Source organism: Panulirus ornatus, chromosome 47 (assembly GCF_036320965.1).
Source record: "Panulirus ornatus isolate Po-2019 chromosome 47, ASM3632096v1, whole genome shotgun sequence".
NCBI classification, from domain to species: Eukaryota; Metazoa; Arthropoda; class Malacostraca; order Decapoda; family Palinuridae; genus Panulirus; species Panulirus ornatus.
Window position 1 is genome coordinate 4,940,285 of NC_092270.1, and position 17,500 is coordinate 4,957,784.

The 17,500-nt window shown below is 42.2% G+C and overlaps 1 protein-coding gene across 1 annotated transcript in view; it reads right to left on the reverse strand.

Annotated features, from left to right (window-relative positions):
• Positions 1-17,500, reverse strand: part of Mctp (multiple C2 domain and transmembrane region protein) — a 400,360-nt gene that overhangs the window by 292,663 nt on the left and 90,197 nt on the right. The window contains exon 3 of the mRNA XM_071689524.1: positions 6,598-6,681. Coding sequence (XP_071545625.1) covers positions 6,598-6,681 — 84 coding nt within the window. The remainder of the gene's footprint in view (positions 1-6,597; positions 6,682-17,500) is intronic.

Below are 17,500 nucleotides of genomic sequence, written 5' to 3' on the forward strand. Positions count from 1 at the left end.
TCAAGGCCAGCTATACACATCGAAGACCACTTCAAGGCCAGCTATACACATCCAAGACCACTTCAAGGCCAGCTATACACATCCAAGACCACTCCCAGGAAACTAACTCAACAAATACGACCACTTTCAAGCCACACACACACACACACACACACACACACACACACACACACGTCTAAGACATTTTTCACGCTATTTACACGTACGCAAGACCACTTCCACACACACACACACACACACACATGTATGAGAACTTACAAGCCACCCACACACCTCTGAGAGGATTTCCAGACCGCCCACAACAAGTGCGAACACTTCCAGACGACCCACAACTTCGAAGAATGTTTCCAGGTCACACGCAACATCCAAGATTTCTTCCAGACCACATCCAGAACCTAGCACTTTCTCCCTTAAGGTCTATGTCTCCTATTATCTATTATTCCACTTGACTCCCCTTTTCTTCCCTTTGCCCTTCTCAATGACCCCTTAACCTCTTGACCCAGCCATTAAGACAGCCCCCACCTCCAAGGAGGGGAGAGAGAGAGAGAGAGAGAGAGAGAGAGAGAGAGAGAGAGAGAGAGAGAGAGAGAGAGAGAGAGAGAGAATGAGAAAGAGAATGAGAGAGAAGGATTTTTTACGGGTACTCTTCACAAAATATGCAGACTGAAAACACAAGCCAAAAGCGTTGGCCTCAGCTTCACTTGCAAAACATTTTCCTCGAGGACACAAAGGAAGACAAAGACACACACACACACACACACACACACACACACACACACACAGGACGATATGATGTCAATGAAGAATGAGTCAACACAGGAACATCTTTCATCAACGCTTTGTCACCTTCTCTTGCAAAGTGTTACGAGAATCTGCAGCTCTAAGTTGACTTAACTTAAGCAAAGTTTCCCTCTGTGAAGCTATGTTAAGTTCATCTCTCAACTCGGCGAAAGGCTATGTTAAGTTCATCTTTACACTAGGCGAAAGACTATGTTAAGTTCATCTTTACACTAGGCGAAAGACTATGTTAAGTTCATCTTTACACTCGGCTAAAATCTATGTTAAGTTCATCTTTCCACTCGGCTAAAGGCTATGCTAAGTTCTGATCCTTACGTCGTCCACTAAACTTCGGGTTTCTTAAGACACAATTTTCCTACTTTTGATCAGTAAAGGTTGGTGTCTGAGGTCATGTTGAGTGGCACTGTCTTGTCTACGCAGATATCCACGTCATACACTCGTCCACATCTTAGTTATAAATGCGGTCCATCTGACAGCAGTTTGGTGACGGGACTGCTCGTTCCCTTCATTAACGAGAGGATTGTTGAACCACCTAAAGAGATAGAACCATAGAGAGCCCTCCGTGGTGTATGGGTCTAACATCACTGACGACGAATCATGAACGTTGAGGGGAGGGAGAGTCCAATTTCGTCCCACAGGCAACCCAGCTGTTCATCATCATCCCCCCCCTCCCCCCTCTTGGGGTTGGTCGATAGACGGCGTAATTGGCTTACGGTGGGATATCTATCTATCTATCTATCTATCTTATCTGTCATAACAAACTACTAGTTTCTATAGCAAACTGCACAGGTCGATTTCAATATACCGATTTACTCTTTTTGTAAATCACGCTTTCTAAAGAAAAATGATCTCAAATAACACAAACAATGTATGTAAATCAATGTAAACAAAATGTAACTATGTAAACAAAACAGAGACAAACAATCTATCGGTATATATGAACTACAGTCCAAAGAAACTGTCAACTCGAAAGATGATAAACACACACGTAAATACAATTGTTTATTCACTGGACTGAACACAAACCTATGAGAATTTGTCGAATGTATAAATCAGTTATGGAAAACGATCGAGATGTAAAAGAAAACGAGGTATTGCAGCATTAACGGAATATTCAGCATATATCACCTCACACAGCAATTGTTCAGATGACGCAAAAACCAATCATGCAAATGAATTTGGGCTGCAGGCAAGAAGGTAATATGCAAATGAACCAGGTCGGCAAGCAAGAAGTTAATATAGACTCACTAACACCTAGTTTTCCATAGATTATCTATAATTCTTCTCATGGATTACCTATAATTACTTTACCTCGTACGTTTGAAGCTAGCAAACCTGTTAGGCTATTGATTCTTCCTAAAATTACTGGACTAGACAGATGACCTTTTGAGATACAATGTTCTAAAAAGGCCACTCGAATCAAGAAGATATTCTATTTCACCTCTAAAACTCTCCTTCATATCAAAATATATATATATATAGAAGGCATTAACAAGACTGACCAACTATCTGATATATATATTTTTCCATGTGTATGGTGCAGACCAGCAACATCACAGCTGTGACCCCTGTAGTGGAAATTAAATAAGGTAGAATTACGTTTTCCAAATCCTCAGTCTGGCAGGGAGGCACAATGCAACAGGGTTCTTCTGTTCTCTGGGGGTGTAGACTTGCGACCCTATCAACTGTAGGGTTGAGGGGGTGGGTCTTGTAACCCCCAATATCTCTGGGGCCATTCACCCCAGAAGGTATCCAACATTTCACTTGTGTGGCTCCCCAGACACCCATTTCGGGGCTAACCCATCCCATTCATGCATTAAATGGTTATGACCCTAAATGGGAACGTTTCTCCTGCCCAAGCCATTTAATGTTCGACATTTTTTTTACAAACACATTTTCAAATACATTCTCCTCAATTATGCCATGTTTCTCCCCACACCTCTCTCTCCCCACAACAAAGTAAGAGTTGTATTTATAACCCAATGACCATGAAAGGTATACAAGAGAACTTATACTTTTCAAAACTCCTTCCCATCATCAATAAAGTGTATGACAACACACGTCTCCATATTTTCTGTGTTTACATTTTCTCTCAGATGCATTTCGATTCAGGAAAAGGCGATCAAAACCTAAGAGTGGATGGCTTAAATCCACCTCACTCACGAGAAACCTTCACGGGACGTTAAGATTATATGTTTATATATATATATATTTTTTTTTTTTTTTTATACTTTGTCGCTGTCTCCTGCGTTTGCGAGGTAGCGCAAGGAAACAGACGAAAGAAATGCCCCCCCCCCCCATACACATGTACATACACACGTCCACACACGCAAATATACATACCTACACAGCTTTCCATGGTTTACCCCAGACGCTTCACATGCCTTGATTCAATCCACTGACAGCACGTCAACCCCTGTATACCACATCGCTCCAATTCACTCTATTCCTTGCCCTCCTTTCACCCTCCTGCATGTTCAGGCCCCGATCACACAAAATCTTTTTCACTCCATCTTTCCACCTCCAATTTGGTCTCCTTCTTCTCCTCGTTCCCTCCACCTCCGACATATATATCCTCTTGGTCAATCTTTCCTCACTCATTCTCTCCATGTGCCCAAACCATTTCAAAACACCCTCTTCTGCTCTCTCAACCACGCTCTTTTTATTTCCACACATCTCTCTTACCCTTACGTTACTTACTCGATCAAACCACCTCACACCACACATTTTCCTCAAACATCTCATTTCCAGCACGTCCATCCTCCTGCGCACAACTCTATCCATAGCCCACGCCTCGCAACCATACAACATTGTTGGAACCACTATTCCTTCAAACATACCCATTTTTGCTTTCGGAGATAATGTTCTCGACTTCCACACATTTTTCAAGGCTCCCAAAATTTTCGCCCCCTCCCCCACCCTATGATCCACTTCCGCTTCCATGGTTCCATCCGCTGACAGATCCACTCCCAGATATCTAAAACACTTCACTTCCTCCAGTTTTTCTCCATTCAAACTCACCTCCCAATTAATGACGACAAATGGTAAATATCATACAAGGTCCTCATTCTCAGTCTAGTGGATAACCATCTTTGACTCGTCTTTCTCATCCTCTTATCCACCTCCAGGTTCTTATCTCTCTTTATCCTTCTTTCCTAAGCTACTTAACCTCTGGCTACTTTCCCATTTATGCCATTACTTTTGATAACTTATCTGTGGTGGGATCAACTGCTTATGATGTATCAGTGAGGGTCGCTTCCTTTAACTACTTAACTCTTCTCTTTCTACGTGGTTTCTACCTCACCACTTACTCTTGTGGGCTACTTCCCTTCCCTATACCTCTCTGGACCACTTCCTATCCCTACGTTCCCCCTCTGGACAACTTCCTCTACCCACTAACCCTTTTAGACCATTTTCCTTCCCTACTAACCCTTCTAGACCACTTCCACTCACCCTATACTCAACTACACCCCTTCCTCTTTCCTTACCTAGACCCCATTCCCTTCCTTTCCCACCAAAGAAGCGACCCTCCCTTCACCACGTACAACTGGTCGAGGCTCTGCCACCACCCACCACCACTACCACCACTACCATCATTACCACCACTACTACCACTACTACTTATAATTCTTCTAATCCACCACTTACCTCTGACTGTGAGTCTCCTTTGACGTCGATATTTGAACCATCTGGGAGACCCAACCAAGGCACGGACGGTGGGCGAAGCTGTGTCTGCAGCAAACAGGAAAGCAGACAAAGGAAAAAAGAGAAAGAAAAAGAAAAAAAAAATCAGATCATCCAAACAACGAAAAAAAAACAACAAAACACAAAAACAAAACAAACTGTAAGATCATGCAAGAAATTGATGAGAAATCGTGCAAAACATGAATACTTGAATAGCAAAAGGAGGCAGACATTTCCACATCTGTTTCTCCATGAATCAGACACACATTTCCACATCTGTTTCTCCATGAATCAGGCACACTTTTCCACATCTGTTTCTCCATGACTTCCACACTATGCCTGCGTGAAGTACAGTGCGCACACACATGGTTGCTATCGTACAGATACACAAGAAGATTCATACATTAACATCAGAGTCAAAAAATTCAGACCAATGTCCGATTACTTCAGGCGATGACGTGTATGTATTGTATATAAAAATGATCAATTCTTAAGACGCACACTTATAAAGTCACTAATGATTATCTTGAAACATAAGTATTACTTGAAAAATACTTATACCAAGCTTATAAAAAGCTTTACTAAAAAAACAATGGAAATATGTCTTAAAAATGTGAAAATATAATTGATCACAATATTTCTTGTTTTTTTGGATTAAATGCTTTCCTTAGAAACAAAATTCAGCTGAAATAGAGGTTTTAAGACATTTATATAGGACTTCAGATTATCAACATATTTTTTTCATCCTTTCAAAATCAGATCCAATCAGCATTTTGTGAATTAGTTCAACCCTGATACTTTAGCACAGTTATTGCACTGATCATCAAAGTACATAGAAAGAAAAGGCTTTGAGAACATGAACATAAGACGCGCTTGACACAACCATCATGTTTTTCAAAGCACAAACTAGACACACACGCACACACACACACACACACACACACGCCATGCATGATAAATATCAATAAAGTATGTGTTTTAACAGTCTTAAACAAGCATAGACATCAGAAGAAAAGATATTTTCTCTTTACAACAGAATGCAAATGATATAAGTCACTTATATATATATATATATATATATATATATATATATATATATATATATATATATATATATATATATATAAGGGACTTAAATCATCTTCATCAGTTCCATTATTTTCTTTTTTAAAAGTAATTTGGGAAGCCTTTTACAACACTGCAGATGATAATGAATCTTTGCAACGCTGGTAACAAATACACACTACGTTATGTGCACAGATTGCCAGAATTATACCCAAGTGTACTAAATAAGAGCAAAATGTCAAAAGTCTAAGGAAAAAACAAAAATAGATATGTAGCAGTGAAATATATAGCAGAGGTCAGGTCAAAGGTCAAAGGGTGGGTAGCGAGAGCAAGATAGGGTCAAGACATTAAAAGTTTCGTTTTCTTTAACAGTACTTATCTCGTTACTAAATACATTGTGGTTGGCGTCAAGGGTTGTGAGAATATATGGGAGTACATGGGACAACAAGAGGGTAAGGTAGTACATGGAGTACATGAGATAGCCAGTTGAATAAGAAGACAGGGTAGTACACATTAGTACATGGTAGACCCAGTTAACAAGAGGATAGGGTAGTACATACGAGCACATGGTAGAGGCAGTTAACAAGAGGATAGGGTAGCTACATACGAGTACATGGTAGAGGCAGTTAACAAGAGGATAGGGTAGTACATACGAGTACATGGTAGAGGCAGTTAACAAGGGGATAGGGTAGTACATACGAGTACATGGTAGAGGCAGTTAACAAGGGGATAGGGTAGTCTACATAGGAAAACTCTGATACCAGATGATCTGATGGTTCATGACGAGGCAATGAAGTGGAGGATAGCAGCAATTCTATGCTAAATTCCTGATTTCCAAACAAATAGACCGAAGCGTACAGCAGAGAAAAAAAAAAATATTGACCTCGTTACGGATAAGAGAGGCCAGGGGGGTGTCTGGGATAAAGGTCAAAGTTCCACTTACCTTACAAAACTAAGAGGAAGGGCTTAAGGGGTGGGTGGTCAAGGGAATACCTACCTCAAAAGACCTACAGGAAGACCTGGGTTTGAAAGGTCAGAGCATGTACTTACCTCGCTGGGTCTGGCGGGAGGTCAAAGGTCGCGGGAGTCGCTTGGGCGAGCCCACTAGCGCACGCACGTTGGGTGTCAAGGCATCTGGGTTAAACCAGGTCAAACTCCATTATTAAACATGCAGCTCTCTCATTACAGTCTAGTATCAGTGTCATTGAAAGTATACATCATATCTAAGCGAAAAAAAATCTCATTTGATATAAATCTATTTGAAAAATGTAGATATATGTACATACAAACTATTTCAAAAATATAGGAGCTATAATATCTCAAATTTTCAGCTACTTAAAATTTGTATTAGAAAACAGGGACGTATAGGAATTGCTATGGCTTCGTTTACTATCCCTCTGTGTAGCGTTCTGACTTGAAATGGATCCACACACACACACATGTATCGTTTTCGCCCCCAGACTGAAACCAACCCACGGATCATTTTCTTCTACCAGGAAGCTTGCCTTGGTGCGCACCCCGTCCCTAGCAACCTCTCTCCAAACCTACTGACCACCGCACCACCACACTCGCTTTCTGCATGTCTCCAGAAATCTTTCGCAAGTTTTTCCGGTAATTTTTCCCTTTCTCAAACCCCCGACTGACTCCATTTCTTATCAACACGACTCTCGAGTGCATGGTTGATTGTTTATCTCTCCCTTTCTCTTTCTCTCTTGAAGATTTTTGAAGAATTGGTCTACGATATCTCGAAAGCATTTTTGAGAACGTGTGGTACAAATCCTTGCTTTCTATATTCCAGTCCTTTGGTTTTTCTGCTTTTCTCTGTTTCATGTATAGTTTCCAATTCCGTCGTTTCATAACGGTAATAGTTAACGGGAAAAAAGACTTTCATCAGAGATGGTCCTTGTCCATCTTCCAACCATGTGGGGCCTTATGTCGACAATTCCACTTCACACTCATCACTTCACTTTCTCCTCTCTTCCTCACTGCGATTCTTGTTCTTTTTCTCGCACTGAACATATTTCCTTTCTTACTTTGAACCTTTGCAACATCACTGAATGGCGAATAGTAACCTAGTTCATTTTTCAAGAGTACAAAAAACGCAATTTCTACCCTACACATGTCCCCAAATTCCACCCATTTCTTACTATTCACTTTCAGAAAGACCTTAACTTAACCCCACAATAAGATAAGACATGGAAGGCATAGCCAAATACTCAACTTCAAGGACAAAGAGTTGGCAGAGTGCTAAACGATAGGGAGAGAAAAAATAAAAGTTGTAGGTCTTTAATCAAGACTGGTGGTAGTCAGGGGGACAGAACCAATAATGTTAAATTACTTTCAACAAATGGAAAAAGAAAATTGACCCCCCCAAGCCTTCAATTAAGTTTGAAATTAGTCCCCAGATGTTGTGAAGCAATTATGATAGATACAGTTCGTCATGTTCGACTCTTTGAACAAGCTTTGGTCGTTTTTTTTGACGAAGCTTAAGAAGTTTATAAAGCTTAGATAGGGCGTAGAGCTGATATCAAGCTGACTGTAGAATTGAGGGGATTAATCTTAATTGGGATGTAGAATGGACGATGTTAAAACTAAGCTGGGTATAAAACTGACGGTATGGAGACTAAGCTTGTTTTAAAGCTGAAGGTTTCAAGCTTGAGCAGGCTAAGTGAAAAGAGAAAGAAGGAAGAAGACAAGGATAATTCATCTAGATTATGAACTGAAATCCTATGAAATCCTCTGCTTTATGTAATCATTAAGTCACTATATCATTCACTCAATTGAGTGTTTTCTTTTCGATTGAAACCAATCTGGGTCTCTGGTTTTATATGACTCATCTGGAAAAAACTATGGACCACCTCATTTTTCCCTCCTTTGCGAAACCGGTTCAGAAATCTGCCATTTCCTAAAAGAAATGGAACCGGAGATGCTATTGACCCAACCACCCATCCCCAAGAACCAGCCCCCTTTCCCCCCCATCTCCTCCTTCTGCTATCTGGAATTCCAGGCAGGAATTTCGCCAAGTCGTTTGCATACGTAAAATGACAAGTTCAAAAATTCCAGACAGACGATGAAACTACGAGTTTCTGTCCACAGGAACTTGTGAATTAGTCTGCAGTGCGCAAGGCTCAGCCAGACTTTGTTAGAAGATGTAGTTTATCTTCAGGGCAATAACAATAATAATAACAATAATAATAATGATAATTATAATGATAATGATAATAATAATAACAATAATAATAATAATAATAATAATAATGATAATAATAATAATAATAATGATAATAATAATGATAATAATAATAATAATAACAATAGTGATAATGATAATAGTAATCATAATGATTATAACTCGAATCAGAAGGGATGTGTGTTACTGCTCGTAACAGCAGTTGTAACAACGATTATATCAAAGTTTGATATAGATTCGTGATAACAGGAACGAATATCAACGAAGGGTTGAATTCGTGACAAGAACGAACACCAACGAAAGTTTAGACTCGTATCAAAAATTGAATATCGACAAAGGTTTTCATCCAAGAGATGTTGTATTCGTACTCCAAACTCCCTGCGAATATTCGCCACTTTAACGTCATATAATGAGGCGTACAGCAGCTGGAGCCAAATACTCCTGGAGTTCAAATATTGACCCACTAGGTCACGAATATTATCTTTGAAAGAAGAATTGTAACATAGAAGTTAACAGACTTGATATATATAGAATCCCATGCTAAACCAGTTTTGAAGACAGTGTTATCTGAAGACCATTAAATGAGTTAGCCTTATTAATTATATGATCAAAACTATTTAGAAAGTTGAAGATAAATAGTTGTTGACCTCCGAAAGCTTGGCATAAAACCAGCACATATATATATATCCTCTCCTAGCAATACACATGGAGTGACACAGACCTTAGAAATGTGAAATCTATTAGAGTCTATTCCACATACTGTCTCTCTCTCACCTCCTTTCAGGCACATGGATATTTCTATTTTGAGGATGATAATGATTTTAGTCGGTACATCAACGGAGAAAAATAATTCCCTACCCCCCCCCCCCCCCTATGAAGGCATGACGAAAATAGGGTTAAATACCTCTCTGTAAACAAGATTAAGAGGAGGTAAATAAGGCTGATGGATTCTATTTTCAGCTTCAAAAGCCAACCAAAATAACTCACTGGTTGAAAGCAACGTTATAAACTCTCCCTCAGCATAAAATAACCCATATATATATATATATATATATATATATATATATATATATATATATATATATATATATATATATATATATACACACACACAAATCGAACCTCTGGTTTGAACACCTTTCGTCAAGTCTCCTCTTTGCCCTTCTGTCATATTCTGTTCCCTGACCCTCTTGGTTTCTCCAGTCCTCCTCCTCCTCCTCCTCTTCTTCCTCTTCCATTCCTCCCTACTTTGCCTCCATTCCTTTTCCTAATTGCTTGTTCACCTCAACTGAACCACTCACACAGGCAATGTCTACCCTCACACTAACTTCATACTTCAAGCTGTACACTCTCTCTAATTGATGTAATTAACTATACATACTGATATTATCCTGTGGACACAGACTAAATCATATATTGCCTAATTGCAGGTGTCAATCAGTCAGTGCTAATCACATAATGATAATGAACAACAGGATGAAACTAGTGCCATAATTCGTTAAGCCAGTTGGGATAAATAAGTTATCCTGGCTTAGCCCACCAGTGTGTCCAGCCACGCTGGGGTCGGGGGTTCAACGTCCAGACCGTCTCGTTGAAACTCGTTTTCCCTCGTTAAACCTTCATTAACCTCACTTCATCCAATTCCACGACTCTCTCTCTCTCTCTCTCTCTCTCTCTGCATATATATATGGAAACATCATTTTTAACCTAAGGTCATCATATACATAAGAGAATATTTACATTTTTTGACCTGAAGAACGTAATTTTCTTTCAATAGTGACTCTCTGGGAAAAAAAGAAAAAAAATTGCACATCACTCACGCTTAACACCTGTCTCTTCTCACTCCTAACCCTACAGGAGCCGTGGATTTACGAAGCAAAACAGGACTTTAAACATGGACTAACACATACACACACACACACACACACACACACACACACACACACACACACACACACACACACACACACACACATACATGGGGGAAGACAAACACCCATATATGCATACAAATACATACACGGATAGCAAACAAAACAAACACAGCGTCGAACCGACGATCATAACAAGATATAAACACACACACACACACACACACACACACACACACACACACACACACACACACACACGCCAGACTTAACAAGTCCAGCTTATGCAAATCAGCATATCACTCAATCAGAGATGACTAATGCCGTTGGACTATCAATATGCTTTTGATGGCAACGCGTTGAGTGGCGTGGCAACCTCCCACCCTCCCTCCCTCCCCTCCCCTCTTTTAGCTCTGGGAGGCCAGACATGAATAAGAGATAAACAAAATACATGATTGAATCTTCTCCCTTAAAAATGTCAGGAGGTCACCAAATGTAGATAGGTAGTTTTATTTGTTGGACGAGGGCCTGATTGGATGCGAGCTCTGTGTTGCTGGATTACATCTGGATGAACCATGATTTATTCTGGATGAGCCACGATTTACCCTGGATGAACCACGATTTACCATAGATGAACCACGATTTACCATGGATGAACCACGATTTACCATGGATGAACCACGATTTACCATGGATGAACCACGATTTACCATGGATGAACCACGATTATTGTAGATGAACCACGATTTACCATGGATGAACCACGATTTACCATGGATGAACCACGATTATTGTAGATGAACCACGATTTACCATAGATGAACCACGATTTACCCTGGATAAACCACGATTTACCATGGATGAACCACGATTTACCATGGATGAACCACGAGTTACCCTGGATGAACCACGATTTACCATGGATGAACCACGATTTACCATGGATGAACCACGATTTACCATGGATGAACCACGAGTTACCCTGGATGAACCACGATTTACCCTGGATGAACCACGATTTACCATGGATGAACCACGATTTACCATGGATGAACCACGATTTACCATGGGTGAACCACGATTTACCCTGGATGAACCACGATTTACCATGGGTGAACCACGATTTACCCTGGATGAACCACGATTTACCATGGGTGAACCACGATTTACCCTGGATGAACCACGATTTACCCTGGATGAACCACGATTTACCCTGGATGAACCACGATTTACCCTGGATGAACCACGATTTACCATGGGTGAACCACGATTTACCCTGGATGAACCACGATTTACCCTGGATGAACCACGATTTACCATGGGTGAACCACGATTTACCATGGATGAACCACGATTATTGTGGATGAACCACGATTTACCCTGGATGAACCACGATTATTCTGGATGAGCCACGATTTTCCATGGTTGAACCACGATTTACCATAGATGAACCACGATTTACCCTGGATGAACCACGATTTACCCTGGATGAACCACGAGTTACCATGGATGAACCACGATTTACCCTGGTTGAACCACGATTTACCCTGGATGAGCCACGATTTACCATGGGTGAACCACGATTTACCATGGATGAACCTGGATATGTGTGTGTGTGTGTGTGTGTGTGTGTGTGTGTGTGTGTGTGTGTGTGTGTGTGTGTTGACCATCAAGAACATACTATATTTACCTCAGTACCTTTAACTACAGCTCAGGTTTACATAAATTAGGTCATGATCAGGCGAGACCTGGGACACAAAATTAACCAGACCTGATACAATCAGGTCAAACATTGAAAAATCAGGTCAGACCTGGATACATGACGTTGGACCTGTGAAAACACAGAGGTAAAAGGACCTGGAGATGCCGTACCTCACCTGTGAAAAACCTAGTCCGACCTGGAGGAACACAGGTCAGACTAGTAAAAATCGCCAGGTCAGACCCAAAGGATCAGGTCAAACCTGGGGAAACTCAGGTCAGAATGGGAAAAATCCTCAGGTCAAACCTAAAGATAAGAAAATCAATTCAGAAAAAAATTCAGTAGGCAAAATATACCTACATATTTCCTGTATCTTAATTAGGATAATGAACATGATAAAGTGTCATTTTCAATCTAACAATAGGATACTTTACGAATTATTCCACATAATCTACCTTCATAATAATCTACAACATTAACCCAGGATAACTCATAATTCTATTTCATTTCTATATCTCTTAAGCCAGTTTCACTGGAGACGTGTTTCTCATATTAACTGGGAAGAAAGGTATCTGATCTTCATCTTAAAGTCTTAGACAAACTGTGGCTTACACTTTATCACTGCCAAAGTCTTTGGAGCCATTAGAGATTATGAATAAATTACGTACCAAATTACCTTTAGAATGTCGCTTCTTAAGCCGAGAGTGGATTCAAAGGTAATCTCCTAATTATACCTTTTAAAAAATTTTTTTATCATGATTAGGAAATGAGTTTAGTCTGTTTCTATATCATATGATTGTAATCATTCTTTCGATGGTTAATAATGTAATGACTTGTTTCATAAAGGTAATTAAGCAGAGCTTCCTCTCGAGAAAGACTAATTGACTGGTAATGGGAATTGCGCTCTCTCTCTCTCTCTCCCACTCTCTCTCTCTCTCTCTCTCTCTCTCTCTCTCTCTCACTCTCTCTCTCTCTCTCTCTCTCTCTCTCTCTCTCCCTCTCTCTCCCACTCTCTCTCTCTCTCTCTCTCTCTCCTTCCCTACTAATGAGCCTTAAAGAGAGGGGTCTGCCATGTGGTGCCGTTCAGGTAGAAACATCAATTAAAGAGAGAGAGAGAGAGAGAGAGAGAGAGAGAGAGAGAGAGAGAGAGAGAGAGAGAGAGAGAGAGAGAGAGAGAGAGAGAGAGAGAGAGAGTAGTAGTAGTAGTTTCCAACTTTGCTTCTCGTAATCCCGCCTCGAAGCAAAGACAAATATTCGAACTTTTCTAAGACACTGGAAATCCTCCCCGCCCACGGGAGAAGGAGCAGCTCCTCCTCCAGCACCTTCCAGAGCCGCCCACAGGGGGACCTCCAGCCCTTCCAGAGCCGCCCACAGGGGCACACCTCCAGCCCTTCCGGAGCCGCCCACAGGGGCACACCTCTAGCCTTTCCAGAGACGCCCACAGGGACATTTCCAGCTCCCTGGAAGAACTGAGTACGAAAAATCAACAATCGTCTGCAAAGAAATAGTCTCCCTAGACCAGCAGAACCAGCCTCTCCCACGCCCCAGGGGAGCAGAGAGAAAACATATCATTTATTCAAAGTTATGCAAAATCCTGGAAATGTTAACCTGGAGGAAACGTAATGAATCCAAGCTGCACCGATGGGTCGGTCTGTGCCCCAGACGAGGCACAGATCCACTTCTGTGTCTTACATCAACTGCAAAACATGACCTAAGGCATCTGGTCACCTATCAGACTTAATATTCTGAGGGGGGTATATTAATTACCCCATAATGAGACTGGATTATAAGTATACTCATTTGGCATTCCCTAGATTTTAGTAATCACTTGGGGAAAACCTGCACTGATCTATGCAAATGAGGACTGATCTATGCAAATGAGAACGCTAAGAGACTCTCTTATTTCTCAGACTGTTTAATAAATTCCAGATTTATTCTATTCTCGCGTTTCTCAAACCGTCTTAAACGCTTGGAAGACGACGAATGTAAACAGTGACTAACGGGGTTGAGAAGGAAGGGTTCCAAGATGATGTTCACTTCACGTTGGCTTCTCATGGCTTGTAATCGAATTCTTATTGTATCCCGTTTTCTAATGTGTGTGTGTGTGTGTGTGTGTGTGTGTGACTGTGCAGTCGAGTCTACTTCCTGCTTTTAATGTCAACCAAAACTGAAGTTCTTTCAAAAAGATATCCCCCACCACCACTTTCATTGTGGCCACACGCCAACCTCCAACACAGTGTTGGAGGTTGGCGTGGTGGAGGAGACGGTGGTTGGGGGATAGTGGTGGTGGAGGAGGAGGAGAAAAAAAAAGGGAGGAAGAGGAGGAAGAAGGAGGAGAAACGCCAGCGGTGTTGGAGGAGTGGTAGAAAGTTTGGTCAAACCCAAAGGTCCTCAGGTGACCCGCGTACCCCACACACACACACACACACACACACACACGGCGTGGGTCGATGATCAAGCAAAGGCAGTCAGCCCTTGAATGCCAGACTCTCTCTCTCTCTCTCTCTCTCTCTCTCTCTCTCTCTCTCTCTCTCTCTCTCTCTCTCTCTCTCTCTCTCTCATCGCATGCCCTCACTTCTCCCAGGGCGTCCCAGCGCTTACAGTGTGTGTGTGTGTGTGTGTGTGTGTGTGTGTGTGTGTGACCCACCAACACTCCCTTACGTTACCCAGGTCACATGACCACCGTCTTATTGGCCTTCACATTCTGCCACCACCGTGGCCCGCGCGCGCCACACACAGAGAGAGTCACCTTATCGAATCCAGGGTTCGACATTCCCGTCCACACACACACGCACAGGAATCTACCACTAATCTACGTCTACCACACCACCTTCATCACCTTCTACCGCCATCCACCACCTTCTACTACCATACATCGTCAACTTCTACCACCATCCACCACCTTCTACCACCATCCAACACCTTCTACTACCATCCATCGTCAACTTCTACCACAATCCAACACCTTCTACTACCATCCATCGTCACCTTCTACCATCATCTACTACCATCTACCACCACCTTCTACCGCCATCCACCACCACCACCACCACACCAGCCCCCTGCCTGGCCAGCACATGTGTCTTGGACGTAAGTAGTTAAGCAGGTGCAAGCTAGTGATGATCAACAGCTGTTCTAACTTCGCCTCACTCCATCATCAGTCGCACACACACACACACACACACACACACACACACACACACACACACACACACGCATAACTACTACCTCACCTTCGACTCTCTCTTCTCTCTCTCTCTCTCTCTCTCTCTCTCTCTCTCTCTCTCTCTCTCTCTCTCTCTCTCTCTCTCTCTCTCTCTACCATCATCCACACACACAGACACACACAAACTCCACACTACCCTTCCTTCCCTCTACCACTTGCCTGTATATACACACACACACACACACACACACACTCATGACCCTCCATCTCACAGCGGAGGGTAGGTTTATGCGCCCCTCTCAGCAGGTGGGCAGAGGAGACCAGTGGCCTAACTTAACCTTGACCATTAACCCCCACCACCTCCCCCCCTGTTAGCCAACCCTCCCCCTCCCCCCTGTTAGCCAGCCCTCCCCCTCACCCCATCTCCCCCTCATATGCCTGGCGAGCCGGTATAACACAGTCAATCTAAAACATTGCGGACACACCATTCGAACCCTCCGTATAAAAGACGGACATTTTCCTATAATATAGCGGCGTAATATAGCTGCATAGCAGTGTAATATAGAGGGATAAAAAACCAGCATAACACGTTCAATATATCCGTAGATGGAACCCACTTTCAACCGCCTATAAAGGAGGGAATTACGTTACAAAATATGAAATATATTCTGACAAGGGCAGAGAGAGAGAGAGAGAGAGAGAGAGAGAGAGAGAAGCTGGAACGAGGTGGATGGAGTACGTGGATCCGGTAATTCAATACGGAGAGGCAGTACCTTAGAACGTGGATACAGAACATGGATACAGTACCCTTGAATATAAATACAGTACCCAAGAACGCAGACAGTGTAACCTATTAGGCGGATACAGCACCCCTAGAACATGACTACAGCACTTTAGAACGTGGATACAGTACCCCAGAACTGTACTTCATATGTACTTCAAATGTACTCCGTATGCACTTCGTGGGTACTCCATATGTACTTCATACGTACTTTCTACGTACTTCATATGCGAAGATTTCAACTATTCCCAGGAAATTCTGGGTCCATTTACATTCACATTTCAGCGCATCTCACTTAATGTGATAATGGGAAAAAAAAAAAATAGATGTTTGTCGAGGCTGTGATATATATATATATATATATATATATATATATATATATGTAATGTTTATTTGATGATATCTTACGCGTTTTTCGAGCCATGTTTTAAAAATACATAAACACAACGGTTGTTTGAATAACTGGAAAAAAAAAGCTTCAATCAATTGAGTTATTTTTCTATGTTTTATGAAATCGATCGAGACAATGAATCATAGATTCACATCGTCTGTGTGTCGAGCGTACATACCGTCTTCAACCCAATGTCTCAGGTTGTCGTCAAACATCCTGAATCTCCTTAATGTGAGACGTGTCTCTCCCATAGCCTGGTGTCTCCCTCGCCCAGTCTCTACAGGTCGAGGAAGAGACGTCAACATAAACATAAACATCTCCTCCCTTGTCGATGACGCCATTATCATCAACCGAAGCGATCCGATCCGTTCCGACTCACTGCTTCGAACAGGGGTCTCACTTATATGGTCACTTGACTCACTGCTTCGAACAGGGTCTCACTTACATGGTCACTTGACTCACTGCTTCGAACAGGGTCTCACTTACATGGTCACTTGACTCACTGCTTCGAACTATATGGTCACTTTGAGGGGCATGTCGGTAAGGCCTTCTTTCTCCTTTAAAAGCTACGAGGGATCGAAGGCTTCGTTCGGCCACGAAAGAGTCACTAATTCAGTTCGAACGTTTCGTGAGCTTTTCTCCAAAATCCGAGGCGTCACGGAGAAGCGATGCCACAGCGGGGCGAGTGTGATCTGTCGGCGTGTGTGTGTGTGTGTGTGTGTGTGCGCAAGTGATTCAGCTGTGATAGAAAGGGGGGGGGAGGTTCTGTTAGGGTCGGGTCGGTTCGGGTCGCTCCCCCCCACCCCCCCCCCCCTCCCTCCGTATAGGTGGTGGAGGAGGAGGAGGGAGGGAGGG